At 46.8% G+C, this 25209-nt stretch overlaps 1 protein-coding gene across 1 annotated transcript in view; it reads right to left on the bottom strand.

Annotated features, from left to right (window-relative positions):
- The window catches only part of TSG101 (tumor susceptibility 101), a 42289-nt gene that overhangs the window by 9964 nt on the left and 7116 nt on the right, over positions 1-25209 (bottom strand). Inside the window, exons 3-7 of the mRNA XM_088451787.1 lie at positions 20746-20811; positions 20109-20272; positions 17087-17210; positions 1502-1562; positions 798-901 (exon numbers count right to left, since the gene is read on the bottom strand). Coding sequence (XP_088307913.1) covers positions 798-901; positions 1502-1562; positions 17087-17210; positions 20109-20272; positions 20746-20811 — 519 coding nt within the window. The remainder of the gene's footprint in view (positions 1-797; positions 902-1501; positions 1563-17086; positions 17211-20108; positions 20273-20745; positions 20812-25209) is intronic.

Genomic DNA, 25209 nt, shown 5'->3' with positions numbered 1-25209 from the left:
CCGGGAACGAGTTACATTACAGGAAAAAAATGTTTCGTTAAATGAAAGTGAAGTATTATTAGCGCTGATCTGTAAGGCACCACGGTGCTGCGCAGTGTCGCGGGGAAACGGGGCACAGCGCCACCCAGTAACTCTGCCAATTTTTAACTGTTGGCATTACGCCACAGTAAATGCTTTCAGCTTTATAGCAAGCAGCGTCCGGTCCATCTGGATGCAGAGCACAGTACGGAGACACTGATCCGGGCTGGTCTGCAGAGCCTACAGTCCTTTACCGTGCTCCGCAAATCTACAGATCTCAAACGCACAACCCCGGCCATTACACTACCCCCCTATGACCCTTATCTGTAGCGTTGGTGCTGAGCTTACCAGATAAAAATGACTGATATATGGAAATCTATAAAGAGCCAGTGCAATAAATAGAGTACAAAGAGCCAGTAGATTACAGTTTGTATGCACAATTCCCAGTACAGAAATCTAATTATTTACCTACAAAAAACCAGTAACACAGATTACGGATAAGTGTTGTTAATAACCACATTATTGTGCTGGGGCACGGACGGGCCTGCAGCCAAGCCCTGTGAGTAATATTCCTGCAGCTAGAAGCACATTACAGTATAAAGGCCTCTATACAGGGCATCCTGTAGTGGTAAGCAGTGCCATCTAGTGGCTGTAACACACAAAGTCTTAGTTATTATTACATTCGCTCACTGGGACAATAATTCCAGCCCCTCGTTAGACGAACAGGATTCCACAGTGCATCCACGTCAGTCACGGTAAATGTTCACTAAAGCACTCACCAGAGCTGGTGATCTGAGGGTGAGGTACAGGTGGCTGAGAAGACATCTGGGGACCCGCTATTGGTGGGTACGGTCCCCCTTGTGGGTAGTAGCCAGGATAGCCGCTGTAAATACAGAACAGAAGTGATGCTTAGCATGTTATAGCCGGACATCTGGAGAGGCTCTGGAGGGTTACAGGCAGGAAGTCTTGCGTGCTTGGGAAAATATGTATCCCCCCCCTCTTATCTAACCTGTTGGACACGAGGCATGTACCCTACTGTGGGGCGTTCTCCTAAACGAAAACAGTCTCTACTTTACATTTTCTAAACATTTTATTGCATACAGCTTTATCCAATAGTATGAAAAGTAGCAGCATCAAGCTAGAGGGTCCCGGGGGGGCACAGATCTCAAGCTGCAAACCACTGGCATTATATATACCAAGGGTAGGCAATCCGATACACCCCAGCTGCTGTGGAACTACACATGCCAGCATACCCTGCTGCAGTGTTGCTATTAGGGCATGCTGGGATTTGTAGTTCCACTGCAGATGGAGAGGCATGTGTTGTCTACCAGGATATATACAATAATGCGCGACTCTGTAGGGTCAAATAGGTGACATTGTCGGCAGAAAAAAAAGTGACAATTTGTACCCTAAAATATATTAAATGTAATAACCATTGGCCCCATCAGATTACTATGCACAGAACAAAGAACATTCACTGTACCTGGAGTTAGGGGGATGATTTGCGGCAGGATAGGGGGGGATTGCAGCTGGTATGTATGAGGCTGAAAGAGAGGTACAGAGACATTTGTATATATTTTATTCTTATTACTGGACATTAGAACACGCACATGATAATATGGGCATCTTACATGAAGGAATGAGTAACACAGAGCAGGAATATAAGAACGCAGACAAGCACATGGCAGAAACACATACAGGCTGAGTAACCCTCTTACAGTTGGGGGGGTTTCACACTATATATCATTATAGAGGGGTCTCCGGTGTCAGATATGGGGTCTCTGGGCCTCCCCAACACAGCACATTATGTACAGAGAGAACCTGTGATTGATCCAGCTGCCCCCTTGTGAGTCCATAGATCCACACAACAAGGGGCCTCATTCAGAGATAGAGTGCGCGCACGTTAGTAGCTAAAACCAGCAAACTGTACACGCGCAGTCCCAAAGAAAGCCCTACTGCACACGTGTGTAATTAAAATGTTCACATAATACAGTGATTTCTACACATACAACGTTGACACTCAGATCATATGTAGCAGCATGTGTCCAAAGTATGGCAACATGTCAAGGAATGTGTTTATTAGCTGCTAGACCCACATTGGGGCAGTCTGCTAGACCCACATTGGGACAGGCTGCTAGACCCACATTGGGGCAGGCTGATAGACCCACATTGGGACAGGCTGATAGACCCACATTGGGGCAGTCTGCTAGACCCACATTGGGACAGGCTGCTAGACCCACATTGGGACAGGCTGCTAGACCCACATTGGGGCAGGCTGATAGACCCACATTGGGGCAGGCTGATAGACCCACATTGGGGCACGCTGCTAGACCCACATTGGGGCAGGCTGCTAGACCCACATTGGGGCACGCTGCTAGACCCACATTGGGGCACGCTGCTAGACCCACATTGGGGCACGCTGCTAGACCCACATTGGGGCACCTGATTGTAATTACAGGAAAATACAATTCAACCCTGTAGGGAACTAATCAGATATTTTTACTGATAGGCTTCTCTATAATCAGCGAGTAATCAAACATTCCTTGCTGCTTGCTCACAATTAGGCCCGTATTCAATTGCCGGCGAAAAGTATCGCGGATGATGTCATTTCGCTAGGCTGAAAAGTATCGCCGTATTCAATTGCAAAGACTTTTCGCGTACGCGGAGTCAATGCAATGTAATAGGCGAAAAAGAGTCGCCTATGAATAGCAGGCGGAAAAAAGTGCAGAATTGCGGTTTTGGGGTGCAAAGTTGCGTAACAGCTTGGAACAGCCCCCAAAGGATAACTGCGTCAAGAAAAAAAAAAAAGGAACACCCCAAAAAATGTATTTGAAAATGGGGACAAAAAAATTAAAAGTGGGGGTACACACATAAAATGTAGCAAAATAGACTTTTGTGGGGTCTGCAAGTATGGGGGAGGTGTTTTTTTGATTGCAGGTGCTTGCTGAAGGGCGCACACGAAAACTTTGCATCCAAAACACGTAATGTAGGCAAAAAGTGCGGCAGGTGGAATAGTATCGCGGGTGCAAAACTAATTGAATGCGGGCCTGCCGGCTATGCATTTGTGCAATTTTACTATATGCAGATTACGGTCATACATAGCTTTTTTTTCCCTAAACTAACATACTTGGAGGCAACCTTTGTGTATATGTGCACTTGTCCCATTTTCTAAGGCCTTAGAATAACGAGTACCCGTATACGCTCACTGCAATATGGCACTTGGGACACACGGTATAACATGCCACGTACATCTCTGCCACAGAAAACGTCACTTTCATAAATAGTGTATAATAAATAAATATATATATTATATATATAATGGTCAAAATAACGTATTGCTCAGGAGCAAAGAGTAGCATGTGTTACTATGCATCATAATCGTGCAAACCCAACGCCAATAACAGCAGCAAATAGTAACACACATACAACAATTTGCATAAACTAAACAAAAACTTTATTTTTATTGGTATGTAATTAAGTGTTTGAGAAACAAAGGTTCTTCCAGTGCTTGGCCAGCACCCACTCCAAAGGACACAAATCCCGGATCCACCACTACGGCTACTATAAAGGGCGCTACATTACAGGACTATGATGGGGGAGGGGCAGATGTACTAAACTCTGTAGTGATAAAGTGTAGAGTGATAAACTACTAAACAATCAGGTCCTAACTGCTATTTTTCAAATACAGCCTGTAACATGACAGTTAGGAGCTGAGTGGCTGGTAGTTTGTCACTTTCTAATTTAACACTTTCCAGAGCTTAGTACATCTCCCCCAAAATTTTATAAATTTGGCCAAAATCACAACGCGATCACAAAACATACCCCGACAGTGTGACTACGCATTCGCTGCCTGCATGTGAAAACAACACGTATGGCCACCAAAATAGACGGCCACATCTTTGTGACACAGGAGAAATGGCCACTTTGAATTTGGTGGCTTCAGCTACTGCAGAGATCACTGATGCAGTCATGTTTTGCGGCCACGCTTCCGTGCAGGCCGAGCAACACGAGGGTCAGTTCCACCGACAAGATCTTTAAGGCCCCCAGCCATGGGTGGAATGTTCATAGCCGGGGCTGGGAGATGGTACGCCTGAGGTGGAGGGCTCTCCGTCAGGTGGTCATGCCATTGGAGGGCCAGGCTCAGGCTTCCGCACGCCGCCGATTATGGCCTGATCATGGGTCTCCAGGAGCTCATTCCGACACACCACTGACGCCGCAATTTCCGACAGGATCCTCTCGTTATGCTGGGACTCTGTCTGGATCCACTGGAATAAAAAGAGTTTACTGGTGCGGAGGCCGGGAACAGACGGTGTTTGGGGTGTAGGCAGTGCTGGTGCTGCCACATCCTCAGAATGAGCCCCCGGCGCCTTGGCAACCACATCTGTAATTTAAATACCCCCCCCCCCCTCGATGGGAGAGAGAGGGAGAATGAATCAGGATATTCTCTTGTTTGTCCTTTGCAGGATTTGTTTACATTTATTTGTGTGGTGGGTGTTTACGGGGGTGTGCGTGTATCTCTATGGGTGTGTGTGTGTCTGTGTGTCTTTCTTTATGGGTGACTGTGTGTCTCTATGGGTGTGTGTCTGTGTGTCTCTATGGGTATGTGTGTGTCTGTGTCTTTATGGGTGACTGTCTCTCTATGGGTGTGTGTGTGTCTCTATGGGTGTGTGTCTATGGGTGGTGTGTGTGTGTGTCTCTATGGGTGGGGGGTGTGTGTCTATGGGTGGGGGGTGTGTGTGCGTGTATCTCTATGGGTGTGTGTGTGTGTCTCTATGGGTATGTGTGTGTCTGTGTCTTTATGGGTGACTGTCTCTCTATGGGTGTGTGTGTGTGTGTGTGTGTCTATGGGTGGGGGGTGTGTGTGTGTGTGTGTGTCTCTATGGGTGGGGGGTGTGTGTCTATGGGTGTGTGTGTGTGTGTCTATGGGTGGGGGGTGTGTGTGTGTCTATGGGTGGGGGGTGTGTGTGTGTGTGTCTCTATGGGTGTGTGTGTGTGTGTGTCTCTATGGGTATGTGTGTGTCTGTGTCTTTATGGGTGACTGTCTCTCTATGGGTGTGTGTGTGTCTTTATGGGTGACTGTGTGTCTCTATGGGTGTGTGTCTATGGGTGGGGGGTGTGTGTGTGTGTGTCTCTATGGGTGGGGTGTGTGTGTGTCTCTATGGGTGTGTGTCTCTCTATGGGTGTGTGTGTGTGTGTGTGTGTGTCTCTCTATGGGTGTGTGTGTCTATGGGTGTGTGTGTCTCTATGGGGGTGTGTGTGTGTGTGTGTGTGTCTCTCTCTATGGGTGTGTGTGTGTGTGTGTGTCTCTCTATGGGTGTGTGTGTGTGTGTGTGTCTCTATGGGTGGGTGTGTGTGTGTGTGTGTAGCCATTCAACAAATTTAAAATATTTTTTTGGAATGGTTTTTTAAAGATGTAGATTTAATTTTTTGTTTTCAGCCATTCAGAGGGTTTTTGCTGGCATCTGTTCATGTACTTGATATCCCATCTACGGTGTGGGTTTATTAAAGAAAACAATACAATAGAATTTCGCGCTCCCCTGAGGGGATATCGGATAGAATACAAAATGTGTGTAATATTACCCTCCTGTTCTGTTTCAGGCCTTTGTTCAGGTTCACAGTATTTCCAAAGGGTTTTTCTCCCAAGAATATCAAAAACAATAAACAAAAAAGATCCTTGTAGTGTAGTAAGTACAAATGTTAGTTTATATAGAGGATAGATCCGCGATTCCGATAGATTAAGCAAGTGCTGCATGTGTACTAATCCAGATGACAAATCAGCCAGGAAGCCAAGATGCTCACATGAAATACTTACATCTGTAAAGATGTCCCGTATATATAGAGGTATCTTTAGACCTTGTGTCTTCTTAGATCTACCATTATTACACCTTGTACTCCTGTTGTAAGATATTATCACACTCACTTATAAGCTTACGTTTATCAAATGTTGTAGGTTCCATAAAGGTTTCTTTATATGTCCTCCTGGGACTCAGGGTCTCATTCAGACCCGATCGCGAGCGCAGGACGCTCGCAAGCGGGTCGACGGTACCCAAATGCGCATAACGGAGGCTGCTCCGTCGTGTGCATGCGCGAGACCCGGCGATGGTGAGTGACAGCACGCCCCCTTTGGTGGGCGTGGCTGCCCAGACGGAGGCGTTCCCATGGGAACGCCTACCGTCTGGGTCCGGCCCCACTGACATCACTATTGATGTCAGTGGGTGTGATTTTGGCTCTGATCACAAAATCACTCCAGGGCTTGCGGTCACCGAGATCCTACTGCAGGGTCTCGTCGCAAGCCCGATGGTCGCGATGGTCTTGACCATCATCATGGACGCTCGCATAAGCTGTGGGTGGTAACCCACAGCTATGCGAGCGTCCAAGGGGCCTCTACAATTTTAGGTAGCCGGGCCCTGATTCAGAGCGAGCGCTCTGGTCAGAGCGTCCGGCTCTGAATCAGGCCCTCAGTTTACTAAATGCACTTCAAACTATAAAGACCATATCATTTGTATAGATATTTATTTCAGTTAACAACACAAAAAGGAAACGTGTAGGTAATACCAAGACAGATATGACACAATCTGCCTTTCTTCACATAAAGCAAACAACAAAAAAATTATTAGTAAACATTGTATAAAAAAACGGTTTTGACGGTGTTCTGTCAGTACAGATCTTAAAACAGCGTATGGGCTAAAGCAAAAATTATATACAGGGGCCCCAATGGGGTCACCTTGCAACACCACTCGCTCGTACTTGGCTAGTACTGTCCCCCCAAAAAAGAGAAACGCCTCACTACCAACGCGTTTCGACTATCCCTAGTCTTTGTCAAGGTGGAGGTGTCTTGTTTCTAGTGTTCCTTTTATTCTACGTTGTGTCCAGCCCCTTTAATTGGGGTTTGGACTATAAAAATACCTTTGAACGTCCCGACAGTTTCTCATTCTGCGGGAAGCAAAGATCGCAATAAAACATTTAATTTCACCTTAAAATGACTAAAAATAATCTTAAATCCATTGTTAAAAGACCTAATATATTACCACTTCCGGTGTCTGTGTGTGCTCGCGGTTACCTAGGTAACCCACATAGGTGGCCAATCATACAATCCGCTGTTTCCGTTACCAGAGTCCAATATGTTTGGGCTCTAGTGTAAGGAGCTGATTGACATAAGGTACTTCCGGCAGCATCGTGGAACGCATGCCTGTAACCAAACTTCTTCTCAAACAATCGGCCTCTAGTATTAGGATTCTTTAACATCCCTGTTACTATGGAGAACCGGGTAAGCCGCGGACTCCTTACCTTACGCAGAGAGGTCCCTAGTGTTATTTTGACTTGCAAATATTGCATTCATCACCTTGAAGTCCGAAAATAGCTTAAATTACATTAAAAATGTTTAAATTAAGTCCCAAATAATAAAAAGTTAAAACATATAAATCATTCATAAAAAAAATGCAAGTTTGTATTAACTCACAGCAAATAAAAGACATTGTATCTTTCATACTTATCAAATATACAATAAAAATGTTAAACAATTATTTTTAAAGCCACAAATAAAAAAATTCCACATTTTTAGTCCTCATGGTCTTACTTCAGACATATTCATTAAAACCACTTGATTTCAAGTGCGGGTTTATTGTTTTTCCATAAGTATAGTTTTATTTATCAACAAACTGATGTTATGTTTTGTGTTTTTTTTTTTTTTTTTGTCGTATGTAAACGTTTTTGTAGCTTGTATATTTTTGTGTAAGTTTGTGTGAACCATTATGGTGCATACACACGGTCAGATAATCAGGACGATATAAACTATAACTATATCGTTTGATCGCTTATATCGTCCTGTTTATTAGCCCCTTTCAACGACCAAACGATGGTCGATGCGCAGGCACGGATGGTCGATATCGATAATTGCCCATGCATGCAGGCAAACCTGGTCGATACCGAACAGCTTCGATATCGACCAGGTTAGCCTGGTTACTATAGGGACCCTCGATCGTATTACTGTTGTTATAGTAGTTGGGGAGTTGGTGCATGTGCTGGATGTTCGATAACGATCATCCAGTATACGTAGGACGATCAGACAATGATATCTGGTCATTATCTGATCTGACCATGTGTATGCACGATTACTCTTCTTTTTGCTTTGGTCTCTGAACCAGCTGGTTCTACAGTATGATAATGTGCCCATATCTGTGGTCACTAATGTGTATTAGCCATTTTATGCCCCATATGCAGTTTTTGTGGTCCGTGAGCTATTTAAGGCGGCTGCAACAGTAACCCTACTGTTCTCCATACCAGCATGGCTGATGGCGGCTGGCCATGGAACCTATCTTCCGCACCCCGCTTTCCCTATTTGGAATGCCTGATGAGGGGGTGCACGGATTTAGGCTCCCACCTCATGCCATCCTGGAAACTCTCCACATAATGGAGAGTGACCTGGAAACACAACCTGACAGTCCTACGGCACCTTCGCCACTTGCACAGTTACTGCCTGTCTTACACTTCTGCGCTTCAGGATCCTGCCAAACCACCGTGGCTGTGGCGGGTGGGATTTCCTAGCAGACCCTTAGCCGGTCCCTAAAGTGCATTACCTCCGCCTTCATGGCGCGCCTCAGCCAGTTTATACACATGCCTTGGGATGAGGAGTCCTTGGCTATGCAGAAGCAGCAGTCTAGGGTTATTACTGGCTTCACACACATTATAGGGGCTGTGGATGGCCCCGATATTGCACTTATACCACCAGGAGCTACAGTGCCCAAGGTGTGGATCCAGCGGGACTCCCTTTGCAGCAACAATCGACCTCGGTCTCCACCTCTCTTCAACGGAGCGACCCAATCAATTATCATATATTTCAGAGAGGAGACTTGATGCCCCAATTGCAAAAAATGCGCTGCAACAGGTTTATCGGTCGCATTCTAAAGTTATGTTTCCAGGGTTGGCCTCTAGTGTGTGGCACTTCCGGTTGTTGGAACGCAAACCGGAAGTTAGGTAGGGCCGTACCTCCGGTATTTGGAACGCACATCGGCGTCCTCAGATTGGCACCAGTTTCAGTGCTGCTTACAGTGTTCCTTTGCTCGTGAGGAGTTAGCACACAGCAGATGCCGTTGAGCTATGAGCTGAATAAGGTACCAAAGTGGTTTAGTTGGTTTGGGCACTTCCGGTCGCGGAAGGCGCTGAGGGGCGGAGCTTAAACTATTGGTAATTGGCAGTGGTATATGAAGGGGACGCTGGTAGGAGGCCAGGTAGGGTTTTTGTCTGTGTCTTTCACTTTGGTGGTGGCCTGAAGACCGCGTTTCAGCGGTCGAAACGTCGACTCATTATGCACCTGACTGTTGTCATGATGGAATAAAACGTGAACTTTTTTTTTTTTTTTTTACAAAGTATTGAAAAGCCCCTGGTGAGTGAATCCTTTTTACTGAAGTTATATTAGTGGGTTCCCATGTGGACCTATGGACTTTCACCCTAGGCATGAACAACTATTTCTACAGTGTGTGCAGGCTTTACATGTGCTATTTATTTATAGCACATGTAGTATATACATATACACATATACCCCAAAAAATGCCTTTATCTTGCCCTATAATGTTTTATCTCAAAGATAGATTCCTTGTTAGTAGGAACCGAATAAATACACAAATATACAAATTACTCAGAGGGCGCAAGAATTCACATAGGACACGTTACTTCACTCGTTGGAGCCAGTTCATATAAGAAACAGGAGAATGTTCATGAGGAATTTGAAGAAGTTGGACTTTGAAGGGGCTGTAATTCCTCCTTTTATGTCCTTCAAATGACTATGCTGGAAATTTCAATATTTTCCAAAAGATTCTACAAAAGACCCTCTCACCGACAAACACCCAAAAAACACAATGGCCCACCATTAGATTCAAATAGAAAATTAGGTTTTATTAAAACATTATAAAAAATTGCTTACATAATTAATTGATTCTCCATTGTCAGAGATAGAGGGAAACAGTAATTACAACTGTTGCCTGTCCCTCTGGTTTTATTGATATTCGTCAGTTTCCTCACTGTAGACGTATGGATTCTAATCAAGAAATCGTTACCCTACGCGTTTCGTCTACAAAGACTTCATCAGGGGTATAGAATTCTTAAAAGCAAACAAAAATACTCTTGACCAGATTGGGTGAACATATAACTAATTCATATAGTCATCGGTTGAGGGTTACACATTATATAAAGTAGAATGAAAACATCATCATAATACATACCCAAATGGTAGATGTAATAGGTCCAAAGTAAGCAGAATAAAATCCTTAAGCTAGATGGATCCTACATGTTATAAAATAGCCATTATATAATAGCATATTTAGACACAAAAGCAATTTACATACAAAATAAACTCCAAAAGGGTAACAAAGTACATATATCCCAATTACGTGGATATTTATACCACATAATTCCCATGAGTACAAATATCCAAAATGTACAATTAGATCATCTAACAATTAACAGAAAATATGTTCAAAGATTCCATAGTACTTACTGAATATAAGAGCAATGTGCACCTCCAGTGGTGAGCTGTGATCAGTGTCCCAGACTAAGCTGTAATGAGGAGCTCACAACTTCTCCTCTCTTATACCCAATGTCTTGTGACATCACTTCCTCCCTACTTTTATTAACTTGCTCCAAAAACACCTCTCAGTTAATAAAGACCTTACTGGTGGTCCCTTAAATGGTGGGCACATTAATAACAGGTGCCTCTGTGTTGTTGTTGAAGCTTAAAATATAATATTATCCATAATATCAACTAATTCACGGGGGGTGAAAAGACCCCGTTAACGCATAGGTACGTCAACTTTTCACGGATCCTATGTGTTAACGCCCATTAACATGTTTTAACATTTTAATTTAACAGGTGTTAAAAAGGGTCTTGAGTGACAAAGGGGTTCTAATTGAATAGCTCCGGGCGATATAAGTTTTCTATAAATTAACAACAACATTTTAGGAAAATTTTGTAATTTTGATTTTATATTCAAAATTTAAATTTTAAGAACCAAAAAATGGTACAACTTAATAAAATTTTTTAAGTCAAACAGAAATGTTTTGCATGGCTTTTTGGGCAATGTCCAAACCTTCCACCACACGATCCACATCCCTGGCCAGGAGCTGGATGTCAGCCGCAGATTGTGTAGCTGTGATGGTTGGGGTGAGGCTGGGTGTAGTACTTGTGGTAAGGTGTGGGGAAGGGACCTGCGAAAAATCTGAGGTAGCCTCTTCAGATTTAATGTCCTCCGCGGCTGCCTCCTTCTCCTCATCAGGCTCTTCCTCCTCCTTAGATAGCTCCTCCTCAGATGGCGGCTCCTCCTCCTCAGATGGCGGCTCCTCCTCCTCAGATGGCGGCTCCTCCTCCTCAGATGGCGGCTCCTCCTCCTCAGATGGCGGCTCCTCCTCCTCAGATGGCGGCTCCTCCTCCTCAGATGGCGGCTCCTCCTCCTCAGATGGCGGCTCCTCCTCCTCAGATGGCGGCTCCTCCTCCTCAGATGGCGGCTCCTCCTCCTCAGATGGCGGCTCCTCCTCCTCAGATGGCGGCTCCTCCTCCTCAGATGGCGGCTCCTCCTCCTCAGATGGCGGCTCCTCCTCCTCAGATGGCGGCTCCTCCTCCTCAGATGGCGGCTCCTCCTCCTCAGATGGCGGCTCCTCCTCCTCAGATGGCGGCTCCTCCTCCTCAGATGGCGGCTCCTCCTCCTCAGATGGCGGCTCCTCCTCCTCAGATGGCGGCTCCTCCTCCTCAGATGGCGGCTCCTCCTCCTCAGATGGCGGCTCCTCCTGGCCAGGAATCGGAGGGCTGACTCCTGCAAGCACAACAGCAATAAGATATGCATTAATTTATGTGAAGCATGCGTACTCTTTAGTCATGAACAGTACATGCATTTGCCTAAATTGACTGACATATAATTCTTAAATACACTAACATAGGTGTGGGGGTTTGGGGGAGTGTGCTAAGAAATAAACTAACACCCCCAAAAAATAAATAATTAACATGCATACTTATTGCCAAACATAAGCAAAGCATACTTACTTCCTCCACGGCACCTGCCAAATTGTCTGCGCAGTCTGGCTGTCTATGGCGGAGGTCGCTCCATCAGCGTTGAAGTTGCACAATGGTTCTTCATCTTCTGTCTGTCCGCCGGATGCATCTCTTTGCCGCCATGTAGGCAGCCAACTTCACCCGGTTACTCACATAGGGCAGACCCTGACCCAGATGGTCATCCATTGTCTGGGTCCGGATTAAGAGCTCCTTCCAGGTGAAGCTAGCTGCCCTCGTGATGGAAGAAGTGTGAGGTGTTTTAGTAAGATCGCCTTTTATTGGTCCGTGGTCCTGGATGTATCTTGAGGGTCGTGGCTACTCTGCTGTGGTTCACATAGCGGACTTCCCCAAAATGGCTGACAGACTATAAAATACAGTGACACATACCCTGTCTTGGGAATGATATGAAGCACTATAATAGGGACGATACCGCTTTCCACTGCCCAAATAATCCATGTTATTTCCGACCCTGGTAGCTACCCGTAAAGACATGGGTAACGGTGCAGTGTAAACGGCATGACCCAGGTCATCCCTCAAACGAGCGGCTTGGCTGGCTTCAGTAGCGCTTGAAGATGACATCATCTCTAAAGCGGCCCATACACGGTGCGGTTTTTTGCACAATGTGGACGATTTTGCTCAATCGTAACGATCAATCGTGCACAATGCGTGTTGATTCTGTATGTTTACGACGCTGATGCGCGTCCCCGCCATCGTATAGCTAGATCGTAGACCATACGGCAAAACTGCAAGATTGTGATCTATTGTGATACAATCATACGATACGGATGCTAATGTGTAACGATCAATCGTACACCATTTGAACACATCGCATGGAGAATTTCAAGGGAAATCGTACAACGCATCGTGACGTTTCAATAATCGCACCGTGTATGGCTGGCATAAGTGTCCGCTATAACACCAGAAGATCCGGGTCACAGAAGACCCAGATTCGGTGTGAACGGTTGGACCCGGGAAATAACCCGGGTTCAGCTGCCGGTGTGCAAAGGGGTAAAACCCGGCTCGGACTTATGCTCAGTGTCCCGTATTGGAGTCGGGTTTTTGGATGTTATTAGGCTATCACTGTAGCATACGTACTTCTGCAGTCATTTCCAGCGATTGTTTGCTATTTATAAATGAAGGCTTACTTGATTACTATTTAGCAGATGCAATGTAAAGGATACATAGAACCCAAACTAATGGATGTTTTTGCTAGTTCTATATTGAAATTATTGGTCTCATAATGAACACCATGTTCTTTCATTAACTAATACCCCTTTCTATTCTGTTTTATTTTTTCAGTTTTCAAAAAAAAAAAATAATGTGAGTTCTATCTTTCTTAATTACACTAATACCCCTTTCAGACTTAAGCCTAAAACCCTGGTTTTTGCATGTGAACGCGTATCAACCCGGCTCGGCCGTAAGTCTGAAAGTTGCAACCCGGGTTTGCGACCCTGCTCGCTAGCAGGGTTTTTTCCCAGACATGCAAATCGGATCGACGACCTGGTTCGAGTGTGAAAGGTGCGACCTGGGTTGGCCGGGGACAGTGGCGCTTGGCGATGAGATCATCTCCAAGCGCCCACTGAATGCTGGAAGACCCAGGTCCGGTGTGAAGGGTGACAACCTGAGAATAACCTGAGTTATCTGCCTTAGTGTGAAAGGGGTAGCCTGGTATCAACCCGTGCTTGGTGTCCTGGGTCCGAGCTGGGACTTTGAGTCTGAAGGTGGTATTAATCACTATTTTGGCGTTTCAGCAGAAGAAACACTGTATAAGGGGTTATGGAAAACGATCTGTACGCAATAAATGGCGTCTTTCATGCATTAAGCCCATCAATTGTGGCTCCAAATTGGAGATTTGATGTAAACGAAATGAAATGACATCAGAGGACCATTCTGGGGAGATTAATGGCAGAAGGAAGAATGCGGATGTCAGACGATTCCTGTCCAGATCACGTGGTTGTATACAGCTGCGAAAGTGGACGCGTCTGAGCATGTACGCTGCTGCATATACTGTGCATGTCATGTGTGCAGCATATACTGTGCATGTCATGTGTGCTGCATATACTGTGCATGTCATGTGTGCTGCATATACTGTGCATGTCATGTGTGCTGCATATACTGTGCATGTCATGTGTGCTGCATATACTGTGCATGTCATGTGTGCTGCATATACTGTGCATGTCATGTGTGCTGCATATACTGTGCATGTCATGTGTGCAGCATATACTGTGCATGTCATGTGTGCAGCATATACTGTGCATGTCATGTGTGCAGCATATACTGTGTATGTCATGTGTGCAGCATATACTGTGTATGTCATGTGTGCAGCATATACTGTGTATGTCATGTGTGCAGCATATACTGTGTATGTCATGTGTGCAGCATATACTGTGTATGTCATGTGTGCAGCATATACTGTGTATGTCATGTGTGCAGCATATACTGTGTATGTCATGTGTGCAGCATATACTGTGTATGTCATGTGTGCAGCATATACTGTGTATGTCATGTGTGCAGCATATACTGTGTATGTCATGTGTGCAGCATATACTGTGTATGTCATGTGTGCAGCATATACTGTGTATGTCATGTGTGCAGCATATACTGTGTATGTCATGTGTGCAGCGTTTGAGTACTTTTTTGTACCAGAAGAGCGTGGGCACAATACATTTGAATATGCTTTTCGGATTGCGGTCGCTATTGCATAGCAGACGATCGCAATTGTGTACATCTCTGAATCAGGCCAAAAGGTACGGTAATAACTGCGGTTTCTTGTCAGAACAGATGTGAATGTAAAAGTGAATATTTAACTCATGGCTGCGGTGTTTATGAGATATACTGTACAAAATGCCTTCTAATAAGCCAGAGGTAACACACACTGGCAGTCACACCTTGCTAAGTGTGTGTGTGTTAGTGTTGTGTGTGTGTGTGTGAGTGTTGTGTGTGTGTTAGTGTTGTGTGTGTGTGTTGTGTGGGCGGAGACTGATCACAATGACTTTCTGCTTTAATAATCAATATTACTAAACCCCCCCCCCCCCAGTAGCACTGCAGGTGAGGGAGTTTTCTACAGTCGGCAGAGAGCCGGCATCTACGTACAGACAGGGACTTTTGTCGTTCACCTTCAGCGCTGTTCTGCTCTCTATAGTAGGGACTTTTCACACATAGCTCCAAGGATTCAGTAAGCAGGGTACTGGCTCTCTCTAATTCACTGGACCATGCTAAATACTGAGAATGGTGGGAGTTACACAGGAGGGCCAGATATCGGGAAGGGATTTATAAAAATTGACATTTAAAGGTTGAAAATAATTGAAGCAATCTCACATCCTGTTACTGCCCTGGCACATCACTCATCTCCTGATGTACTCTGTGCTGCTGGGACCCTGCTCCTCCCACTATATAACTGTCAGTCTGAGACTTCCTGCTGCCTCCATTCCCCTCCTCAGATCATGTCACTGCCCCTGTCACATGCATCCCTGTCCTCACTGACACATCACTCATCTCCTGATATACTCTGTGCTGCTGGAATCCTGCTCCTCCCACTATATAACTCAGTCTGTGGCTTCCTGCTGCCTCCATTATCCTCCACACATCATGTCACTGCCCCTGTCACATGCATCCCTGTCCTCACCGACACATCACTCATCTCCTGATATACTCTGTGCTGCTGGTAACCCTGCTCCTCCCACTATATAACTCTCAGTCTGTGGCTTCCTGCTGCCCCCATTACCCCCCCTCACATCATGTCACTGCCCCTGTCACATGCAGCCCTGTCCTCACTGACACATCACTCATCTCCTGATATACTCTGTGCTGCTGGGGACCCTGCTCCTCCCACTATATAACTCTCAGTCTGTGGCTTCCTGCTGCCCCCATTACCCCCCCTCACATCATGTCACTGCCCCTGTCACATGCAGCCCTGTCCTCACTAACACATCACCCATCTCCTGATATACTCTGTGCTGCTGGGGACCCTGCTCCTCCCACTATATAACTCTCAGTCTGTGGCTTTCTGCTGCCCCCATTCCTCTCCTCACATCCTGTCACTGCCCCTTGTCACATGCAGCCCTGTCCTCACTAACACATCACCCATCTCCTGATATACTCTGGTCTGCTGGGACCCTGCTCCTCCCACTATATAACTCTCAGTCTGTGGCTTCCTGCTGCCTCCATTCCCCTCCACACATCAGGTCACTGCTTTGATCTTCATCAACATAAGCAGACAATGCCTTCCAAAAGATCAGCACAAATCTCCTCAAACACTCTGTACTGCTATAAACCATTTAATGAGCCGATTGGCTAGAAGTTGTTATATTCAAATACATTCAAACTTTCGGACTAAACAAGTAGATTAAAAATGGTAACTAATGTCTGCTGTGCCCCCAGCCATGTACACCATGAATGTGCAGGAACAGCATATGTACGACGTGTGACTTACAGGGGTGGTACTGCAGAAGTCTGCGCCCGGTGACATTAGCTGTATACAGGGGTGGTACTGCAGAAGTCTGCGCCCGGTGACATTAACTGTATACAGGGGTAGTACTGCAGAAGTCTGCGCCCGGTGACATTAGCTGTATACAGGGGTGGTACTGCAGACGTCTGCGCCCGGTGACATTAGCTGTATACAGGGGTGGTACTGCAGACGTCTGCGCCCGGTGACATTAGCTGTATACAGGGGTGGTACTGCAGACGTCTGCGCCCGGTGACATTAGCTGTATACAGGGGTAGTACTGCAGACGTCTGCGCCCGGTGACATTAGCTGTATACAGGGGTGGTACTGCAGAAGTCTGCGCCCGGTGACATTAGCTGTATACAGGGGTGGTACTGCAGACGTCTGCGCCCGGTGACATTAGCTGTATACAGGGGTGGTACTGCAGACGTCTGCGCCCGGTGACATTAGCTGTATACAGGGGTAGTACTGCAGAAGTCTGCGCCCGGTGACATTAGCTGTATACAGGGGTGGTACTGCAGACGTCTGCGCCCGGTGACATTAGCTGTATACAGGGAATAGAAGCAGAGTAAGGCAGCCGGACTTACTGGTTGGGGGACCCGTTGCTGGGTACATGTATGTAGCTGGTGCAGACGATCGGGAGAAAACCGGAGGCTCCTCGCCAAAAACAACAACCAGGATCTGGATTAACCCCAACAAGTCTGACGGAGGCTGCGGAGAGGAAGAGAGTCAGTGAGGGCAGGGTGGCAGCTTTCTATGCTTATCTGCATCTATCCCACTGCCTCCAGCACATTCTCATTCCGTCCCGCTGGTCACACGTGCGCTGGTCCTCAGCCAAAACACACAGAACCCTGCAGTGCTGCACACCACTCTCTGGTCATAGGGTGGGGGGGGGGGGGGGGGGGGTAATCCAATAATCACCTGGACCCACTGACAGCCCTGAGTAAGCAGTGCAGTATACCCACAGTCAGTCCATTTGAAGGCAAGAGCGAAAGCCCCCACTGAAGGCAAGAGCGATAAGCCCCACCCCCCACTGAAGGCAAGAGTGATAGCCCCCACTGAAGCCAAGAGTGATAGCATAGCCCCCCCCCACTGAAGGCAATTGTGATAGCCCCCCCACTGTAGGCAAGAGCGATAGACCCCCTCCCCAACTGAAGGCAAGAGCGATGGCCCACCCCCCACTGAAGGCAAGAGCGATGGCCCCCCCCCTCTGAAGGCAAGAGCGATACCCCCCCACTGAAGGCAAGAGCGATGGCCCACCCCCCACTGAAGGCAAGAGCGATGGCCCCCCCCCTCTGAAGGCAAGAGCGATACCCCCCCACTGAAGGCAAGAGCGATACCCCCCCCACTGAAGGCAAGAGCGATACCCCCCCCACTGAAGGCAAGAGCGATACCCCCCCCACTGAAGGCAAGAGCGATACCCCCCCCACTGAAGGCAAGAGCGATACACCCCCTCTGAAGGCAAGAGCGATACACCCCCACTGAAGGCAAGAGCGATACCCCCCCCCCCCCACTGAAGGCAAGAGCGATACCCCCCCCCACTGAAGGCAAGAGCGATACCCCCCCCACTGAAGGCAAGAGCGATACCCCCCCCCTGAAGGCAAGAGCGATACCCCCCCCACTGAAGGCAAGAGCGATGGCCCCCCCACTGAAGGCAAGAGCGATGGCCCCCCCACTGAAGGCAAGAGCGATGGCCCCCCCACTGAAGGCAAGAGCGATGGCCCCCCCCACTGCAGGCAAGAGCGATGGCCCACCCCCACTGCAGGCAAGAGCGATGGCCCACCCCCACTGCAGGCAAGAGCGATGGCCCACCCCCACTGCAGGCAAGAGCGATGGCCCACCCCCCCTGCAGGCAAGAGCGATGGCCCACCCCCCCTGAAGGCAAGAGCGATGGCCCACCCCCCCTGAAGGCAAGAGCGATACCCCCCCCCTCTGAAGGGAAGAGCGATTACCCCCCCCCACTGGAGGCAAGAGCGATTACCCCCCCCCCCCACTGGAGGCAAGAGCGATTACCCCCCCCCCACTGGAGGCAAGAGCGATTATCCCCCCCCCACTGGAGGCAAGAGCGATAGCCCCCCCACTGGAGGCAAGAGCGATAGACCCCCTCCCCCACTGGAGGCAAGAGCGACACCCCCTCCCCTCTGAAGGCAAGAGCGATACCCCCCGACTGAAGGCAAGAGCGATAGCCCCCCCCCACACTGGAAGCAAAAGTGATAGCCTCAGCCCCCCACTGAAGGCAAGAAAGATGGCCCCCATCCCACTGAAGGGAAACACTGGAAATGTCATGGTCATATAAGACCTAATATTTCACAAATTGGGCTGAAAACTCCTCCCATTCCCAGTCACCATCTGAGGTTGTTTATGTTTGTGCTCATACACATAAGCAATGTGCCTCGGAATCAGGCCCTGTGTTCCCAATTTAGTGGGGATATAGATCCTCTCCCCCCTGCACAATGACCAGGCCTATTCCTATACGTTCAATGAGCTGTTTATTGGACAGACAAGGTGCACTATATATACAGGAAGGTGCATTTATAGTCCCACAAATACCAATGTAATAAATACAGATACGGGTGACGCCTGGCGCGAGTGAGTTGCGCTGAGCGGTGTAGCGTCTATTTTGCTCGAATGTCCATCTCCGTCACAATGTGATGCAACAAAACCGCTTCCCAAGACTGCGCTGATTTATTGGATATGTGACACATGTATCAGCGTGTGTCTGTCTGAATCGGGCGCGGGAAAAATCCGCGGCCGCTGCATCGTGTCACATCGTATACAGATTAAGACTCAGATATACAAGTGTCACATATTACATTAACCAGGGCAGTCTTGGGAAGTTGTTTTGTCCTATCACGTTGCGACTAAAATGCACATTCGATTGAAAAAAACACTTGGTGCGAGCCAAGTCGTACGGGACCTGGCGCCCGCCGAGAAGGGCTGTTTGGCGCGGCTGCGGAAATAGTGTATGAGGACACATCTGTACAATGAAATGCCCAGATGTGACTTATGACTATTCTGTGTCCGCTCGTGATTTAAAGGCCTAAATAAGACAATAAACATCCCTATAACAGCGCTGACATGTGCCGCACAGAGCGCTGCGTTATTACCAGGTGAGGATAGCGACACACACACTCTCGCATGTGCACGGTTGGTAAAGCTGGATACACACTGGACGATATATTAGACAATTTGTCGTTTTGGGACTAATCGGAACAACAAATTGTGTAGTGTGTACGCACTGTTGCGTGCTCCCATGTGTCGTTCAGGCCAATCTGAAGATATGATGGCCGATGCCATGGTTCTGGATGCGGCGGGGGAACGACATACCGGGCGCTCGTACACCAGATTGTGCAGGGTGTACGGACCCCCCTATATATATTGTGCCATTGCATTTGCCGTTGCTATGTACACACATCGTCTAGTGTGTGCCCAGCGTGAGATGTAAGTGACTTGCATCAGGATTTCCCTGGATTGGAAATTACCCTTATAGAGCAGCGCATCCTAGGGGCCAAATTGGCATGACAAGTGAGAAAGCGCTTAGGTGGCATTATCAAGCAGCAGCCTCTACATAACGCAATAAGCATAAGAACATCGGACTCTTCTACTCACGTGCTTCCATTCATGCAGATACGGAAGGTAGATCTTGCCATTAGCATCAACATGTTTTCCGGTTTTAATAGTCATTGTACTGGTGGGTTTAACAAAGCAGATTGGGGGGTTGTACGGGTAAGTGTCCAGAAGCCAAAGGCAGATGGGAATATTGTACGTGTTACCTACATGGAAGAAAACACAGTTACACATGTCACATAGCCTCAGAAACTGGCATCGCTGGCACCGGTGGGCGGCGGCACGGCACTGGACGCAAGCCAATCACCCCACACTTCCCCAGATCACACCCAGATACATGGTGATACTATGGCTACATTGTCGGCTGTGGTCAATCCCGCGTGTGTCTTCTGACCAGACAGCTGTTTATCCCCCCCGTATTAATACAGCGCATAATGGGAGTTACAGGTACTGGTGTGGAACCCTGGCCAGTCTGTCCATCCCACTCTCTGCCTATTGGTGAATTTCCTCTACTATAACATTGCCCCACAAGTGTCTTTAGAGCTGTTTCTACTGTATTAAATAACCATAACTATTAATGCCAAGCAGTAAGAATACTGGGCAAACATGTATACATCATTACGTCATTGCTGAAGCCTCAGACTCTTAAATAGAGATATAACATATGGAAGAGACTCACCCTTATAGGGTACAGGGATGGTGCCCGTAAGGCTGAGCAGCTCCCTGGAAGTGCCATCATTGAAAACTGAAACACAAAAGACAATTAGTAGCACACAGAACATAATCGGCATTTCCATACATACTGTACAGGAGGATTCCCCTATAGCGTGTGGTCACTGACTGCTGTCATACATTCTGCAGGACTCCATGCTGTACAGACGTTGGTGTGTAACACACGTGTGCATGACGTGTATTGTCTATACATCCAGGAGAGCAGTTCTTATTCCCGCCTGCACTGAGCGGATGATCTGTACATAGATGTGAGTAGTATATAAAGCTGGCACAGGAGTAGACCATATATACTGTACACAGTTCCCGCGCTGATAATGAACCAATAGCTGAGTGATCAGGAAGACTAACTAAAGGTAAGTACACAGAGTGCATGCACTGGGGGGGGGTTTGGGGGGAATTGTTTATGCCAATAAAGTGGACGCTAATTAGATTACATCTCCTCTCTGGTCTTATTGTCATTACAGCTGAAGGTAGGAGAGCGCCTCACACGGACCAATGCTGGAGCGTCTCTTCAAGGTCCATGTCGGAGAAGGAAACGTGCTCCATTTTCTCTGTCATTTGATATGGCTGCGTGAAGACAATATGGCGGCTGAACGAAACCATTGCTAATTGTTTTTTTTTATAAAACTATGCCTTTAATGAATTTGCTTATATGTGCATTTTATTCTTAATGTAACCTATGCAAGGCTATAAAGGAAGTATACCCAGCTGCAGGCTTTGGTATACCAGGTTGTGGTCGGCCATTTTTTCTCGGAATCATGACGAACCGAAAAGTATGTATAAAGCTTAGACGTCCTTTTTGGAGGTCTGACTCAAACACATCATTAGTGCCACATGACTAGAATGATGAGATTGGATTTCTTCCAATTAGGGAGTAAAATAATTATTTGATTGGCCTTGGGTCTCAGGGGAGTGGGATAATGACTATTGTTTGAATCATTTGATTGGTTTATGTGTAAAATCTTTTTTGGTATATCATTTCTGTACAATCAATGTATGGGCAGCTTGCAATTATATTTCTGCCAGCTCTGTACGGACGTACATAATAAAAATCTTCAAGTAGACTTCATTGTTTTTCTGATCATTTCTGTATCATATGGAGGGCGCCATCCCCATCGTGATCAACCCGGCATTGACACACGAAGAAGGAAGGCGGGCACGGGACTAGGAGACTTGGACCAACGCGGCCACAGGTGAGAACTTTCTTACTTTCTGCTCCGGGTTTTCTGTCTCTGGTCAGCTGCCTGTGTGTGTCATTGCTGGCTTGTTCTTATTGAAGTCTCCTTGTAGATTGTAAGTATGGAACCAGTTTTATGCAATTTTTAGATGTGATAAGATAAGTAGATGAGTGCAGCAAGAAAAGTTTCTTTTGTTTTAAAAGTACATGATTGTATTTTATCTGCCATACCCTGCTAAATGAGGAAGGGAACTGCTGTGAGCTTGTGAGTGTGGCTGAGGCTTTACCCCCCCGCTGGCAGAGTCTAGACAGGGGCCAGCGTGAGGAGAGAAGCTATGGTTACCCTCCAACACGCTGGATAGATAAGGGACTTTCCCTATATACAAGCAGAGTTTACTAGGGTGTGTAACACGTGTGCCTGTACAGAGCCGTTTTATCTGACGGGATAATGAGAGATATGGTAGGAACTTACCCTTGTTATATCTTTCTTCGAAGTTAATAGGGTCCACAGTGAGACCTTGGGGGTGTAGGTGACGGCTTGGACATCCGGGCACCACACAATTAATTTTTCTCTCCCAGGATGCATCGGGCCACTGTACCTATACCCCGAGCCACCTCAATTCGTAATAAGCCAAAGGCCTGAGGAGGATAAAATAGAGAAGGAAGTCTGGAACACACAGAAATCACATTCTCACATAGAAGGGGACGGAAAAACCGGCGACCAGAGCGAATCCCATCTGAAGTTATGACCGTCAGGGCGGGTGCCCTGTGGACCCTATGGACTTCGAAGAAAGAGATAACAAAGGTAAATTCTTACCATCTCTCTCATTGTCTTCTTCAGGGTCCATAGACCCCACAGGGAGACCTTGGGGATGTCCCAAAGCAGTCCTTTAAAAGGTGGGGACGCTCCTGAGCTGACAGGAGAACCCGGCGCCCAAAGGAAGCATCCTGAGAGGCAAAGGTATCAAATGCATAGAACCATAAAAAGGTCTGGACAAAAGACCACGTGGCCGCCTTACAAAGCTGAACAGCCGAGGCGCTAAGGCGAGCTGCCCACGATGGACCCACAGATCGAGTAGAATGAGCAGTAACAGAAGGCGGAACAGGGAGGCCCTCCTGAGTGTAAGTCTCAGGTATCGTTATACGAATCCACCTAGCCAATGTCTGTTTATTGGCTGGCCATCCCTTCTTGTGAAAACCGTATAGGACAAACAAAGAGTCTGATTTCCGAAGGGAACTGGTATGGTCCACATAAATCCTGACAGCACGTACCACATCCAATGAGGCCTCACCTGCTGAGAGGTCTGGGGATTGAAAGGCCAGAACAATAATTTCCTCATTAATGTGGAAAGTAGAGACCACCTTAGAAAGGAACCCAGGGAGAGTCCGAAGAACCGCCCTGCCCTGGTGAAAAATTAGAAATGGGTAGCGACAGGAGAGCACCCCTAAGTCTGACACCCTTCTGGCCGAAGCTATGGCCAGAAGAAAAACAGTCTTAGCTGTCAACCATTTGAGATCCACTGAGGCCAGCGGTTCAAATGGAGGACTTCTGGCCCAGAAGTTGAGTGACAGCATGCCAGGGCGAATTACAGAGGTGTTGAAAAAAGGTCAACACTGCAAATAATGACTCTTTGCATTAACGTAATGTAATTGTCAATAAAAGCCTCTGACGTTAATGAAATGCTGTAATGTTACTTCAGTATACCATAGCAACATCTGATGAAAAGGTCTAAAAACACTGAAGCAGCAAACTTTGTGAAAACCAATACTTGTGTCATTCTCAGAACTTTTGGCCACGACTGTATGTATAAAGGTTAGACGTCCTTTTTGATGCCTGGCTAATAAACACATGATTAGTGCCACATGACTATAATGAGGAGATTGGATTTCTTCCAATTAGGGAGTAAAATTATTATTTGATTGGCCTTGGGTCTTAGGGGGAGTGGGATAATGACTATTGTTTGAATCATTTGATTGGTTTATGTGTAAAATCACTGTTGGTATATCATTTCTATACAATCAATGTATGGGCAGCTTGCAATGATATTTCTGCCAGCTCTGTACGGACGTACATAATAAAAATCTTCAAGGAGACTTCATCGTTTTTCTGATCATTTCTGTATCACGTTTGCTCCAGGAAGCCGTATTCACAGGCCCTTACTAAACGCCATCATAGGGAGGAGTGTCAGGGGCTCATTTATATTACATATAACAATTAGAAAAGCTGGTGACTGGAGGTAGGTGTGTGTGTCTGTGTGTGGGTGGGTGCGAGGTGATGGGAGAGTTATACCCCTAAGGACACCAGTCTCCTGGGATGAAGAACAACTCTTTTCAAATCAAACCTATGGAATGAAACCAGACGGCCCACCAGAAATTTCTATGGAAGAAAGCAAGGGCGGAATGTAATGCTAACAAACAAAATCATAGCCGCTTTATAAATGACTGGCACAAATATATCTGTAGAAGTCTCTGAAGCTCATCGGGTCCTGCACACAGCTGACTTCCTACCAGTGAACCCATAAATGACCCATCCGTCAGCCTTTATGTGTCACAACTGGCCAATGAGGGAGAACGTCAGCCTGCACTCGGATGCAGACCAAGGTTACAGGTGCCTAACCATGGCGCTAATCATTGCCGGGATTGCCCAAGCGGCACATGCGGGCACAGCTGCGGGAATGCAAAGGTCGCCAGAGCCCTTCTCATATTAGATCATCCAATACTACAGGGACAATGACTCCAAGATGGTTTTCATCTGTAATTAATAACATATGTTCATGAAGTACAAGCTCGCTCCGCAGAACTTAATAACTAATATTAATAGACAGCTATAATAAGTGACGGATGTAATTACAGGCAGGGAATAAACACGATTTGAGAAGCTGCTTCATTAATGAGACCTTCACGAGAGACTTTACCACCAAGTAAATATAATTGAAAAGCATTAAACATGAGAAAATATAACAAAATACATATTTGTGATTCTTTCCTCTGCTAACAATGAAAACAGATTCTTAAAGCATCCATACACTAGCGACAGATTACCGCAATTCCCGTATCCCCAGACACCAGGGTATCGGTGAAATCCAATATGTTGGATTTCACCGATTTGCCGATAACAATAAAAATATGATCATGATCAGCAAATCTGTGTTCACCGATTCCCCGACGGATTGGCGACCGGCTGTGGCTACAGGTCGGCATTACCGACAGGCGGTTCTGGACCGAACGGGGGAT

The sequence above is a fragment of the Taudactylus pleione genome, unplaced genomic scaffold (assembly GCF_031769625.1).
Source record: "Taudactylus pleione unplaced genomic scaffold, aTauple2 ptg000027l, whole genome shotgun sequence".
Taxonomy (NCBI): domain Eukaryota; kingdom Metazoa; phylum Chordata; class Amphibia; order Anura; family Myobatrachidae; genus Taudactylus; species Taudactylus pleione.
Note: the sequence above shows the minus strand (reverse complement) of the source record. Positions and strands in the feature narration are given on the sequence as shown.